General features: G+C 35.3%; 1 protein-coding gene across 1 annotated transcript; it reads right to left on the minus strand.

Moving 5' to 3' along the window:
• Positions 1-530: 530 nt before the first annotated feature.
• On the minus strand, positions 531-1,942 carry LOC100635844 (uncharacterized). The gene is made up of 3 exons (XM_003391645.3): positions 1,784-1,942; positions 1,416-1,579; positions 531-1,057 (listed from the first exon to the last, which is right to left on the minus strand). The coding sequence occupies exons 1-3, from the start codon at positions 1,789-1,791 to the stop codon at positions 597-599; spliced, it is 633 nt and encodes a 210-aa protein (XP_003391693.1). The 5' UTR covers positions 1,792-1,942; the 3' UTR covers positions 531-596.
• Between the last annotated feature and the right edge of the window lie 6 nt (positions 1,943-1,948).

Raw genomic sequence — 1,948 nt, forward strand, 5'->3', positions numbered from 1 at the left:
GAGTTCTAGATGAAGCATCCCTCACCAAAATCAAGAAAGCAACAAAAGAAGAAAAAACTGCTTTACTAAAAGCAAGAGAACTCTTGCTACAAGTGATACAGAAATCCATCTGTAGAAAGAAAGAAAACTTGAAAATTTTTGCTGAAGCATTGCAAAAATTTAGTTCTACTGCTCAGCTAGGAGGTGAAATTCTTGAAAAATGTTCCTTTATAAACTTTGTACATTAAAGCATTTAATTTTATACATTAATTTCTATTCCCACAGAATATAATAATAATTATTATTTGCATGTACACATAATTATGCATTGTCCACACATTAATGTGAACCTGCACATCAAAAGTATAGAATGTGCTTAATAACAATAATAATTACTATAAATTCTTAGTTCTTAATATTATCAATTAGTTTGAACAAAGAAACCACCACCAAAGCCAGCAGCCATACTTTAGCTTAGATTTTATTAACACCAGTATCTATCATAACTATGAAACCCACCCACACATTATTGCAATGCCAAGGTTTTCGAATTTACTTCAACAATAAAATAAATTTTCAGAATAGCATACATGCATGACCTGCAGTGTTTCTGTGCATTAAATGACATTGTTTGGATAGAGTGTCCTAGTCTGTCCATTATGTAATGGAGTGGAAGAGAAAAGAGGAGAAGGTCCTGAGCTGAAACCATGATCAGTCCCCATCACTTGATCATCATCACGACACATTGTACCCTCTTCCATACCCTCTCCCTCCTCTTCCTCTCTCCTCTCCTCCATCATCTCATTATTACGCACTGATATATCCTCCAGTGATTGCATCCAATATTTGAAGCTATCTTCACTGTAGGCTATAAGATCAAGGAGCTCTTCCTCAGTTATGACACAAAATGAATAACGGTGAAGATCGTTTGGCGAGTAGTCCTCCCTGTCCTTTATCCTCTGACTAGCTCCTCCTATTACTGAGAGTACGGTCCCTTTCCTTCTGTTGTGTCTCTTGATTGATCGAGACCAGTACAACTTTGAGCCTTTGATCCAGAAATAATAATGAAGAGGAGGACCTGAGAGAAGAAAATACATGTACATGTAAGGGAATACATATGTAGAAAGAGAGAGAAAAGAGCTAAGGAAGATGTACTGTACATGTACAGTATACTTGTATGTACAAGTAGACATAGAGGAGGATAAAAAAACTGAGAATACATGTACAAATTTACATGTAAATGCACATTTTTTATAATGCCCATAGCCATTTGTATTTTATTTACATGTATAAAAAGGATGATCTCATGCTATTTCATGATGAATAACTTTTTCGTTTCGAAAAATATTCATAATATTCATTCACAAGGGCCAAGAATGACAAGAATGATTCCCCCACAATAATACATGTATACAGTACATGGAAAAAGAACTCACTTTTATTATCCCCTGGTATAAAGTATCCAAGATAATGATTAATGATACCAGTGACACTTGACCTGTTAGCATATTCTGATGGAGCAATGAATGACACACTCTCAGACACTAAACTACACCCATCAGTACCACCACTGTATAAACTGCCAGTATCAGCCTCACTCCTATCAACATACAAAAGAGAAAACGACATGTAAATGTACATGTACATGTACATGCACATATACATCGTATGTGTATACTGTTTTCAATTTTAATTGATATGTGTACAAATGTAAAATTGTGTACATGCACACGTAGTAGGCTATCATTGCAGCATGTAAAACTACACGTATAATATACATGCATACATGTACATGTACAATTACCTCTGCATTTTAATGAAGTCCCCAACTGATGCATCATGACAAGTGAAGAGAGCCACAACAAACTCGTGTTGCTTGATCAATGCATAATCCAATGGAGTCTTATTGTCACTGTCTCTTTGACTAGCATCAGCTCCTTTATTGAGCAAATGGTAACAAACATGAACA

This window comes from Amphimedon queenslandica, unplaced genomic scaffold (genome assembly GCF_000090795.2).
Source record: "Amphimedon queenslandica unplaced genomic scaffold, v1.1 AMPQUscaffold_7517_Cont20533, whole genome shotgun sequence".
In the NCBI taxonomy this organism is placed as follows: Eukaryota; Metazoa; Porifera; class Demospongiae; order Haplosclerida; family Niphatidae; genus Amphimedon; species Amphimedon queenslandica.

Bases quoted from the DNA above. Each gene is read 5' to 3' on its own strand.
- LOC100635844 (XM_003391645.3), bottom strand. The intron at 1,058-1,415 runs GTGAGTTCTTTT...TTCTTCTCTCAG, and splicing joins TATACCAGGGGATAATAAAA to GTCCTCCTCTTCATTATTAT.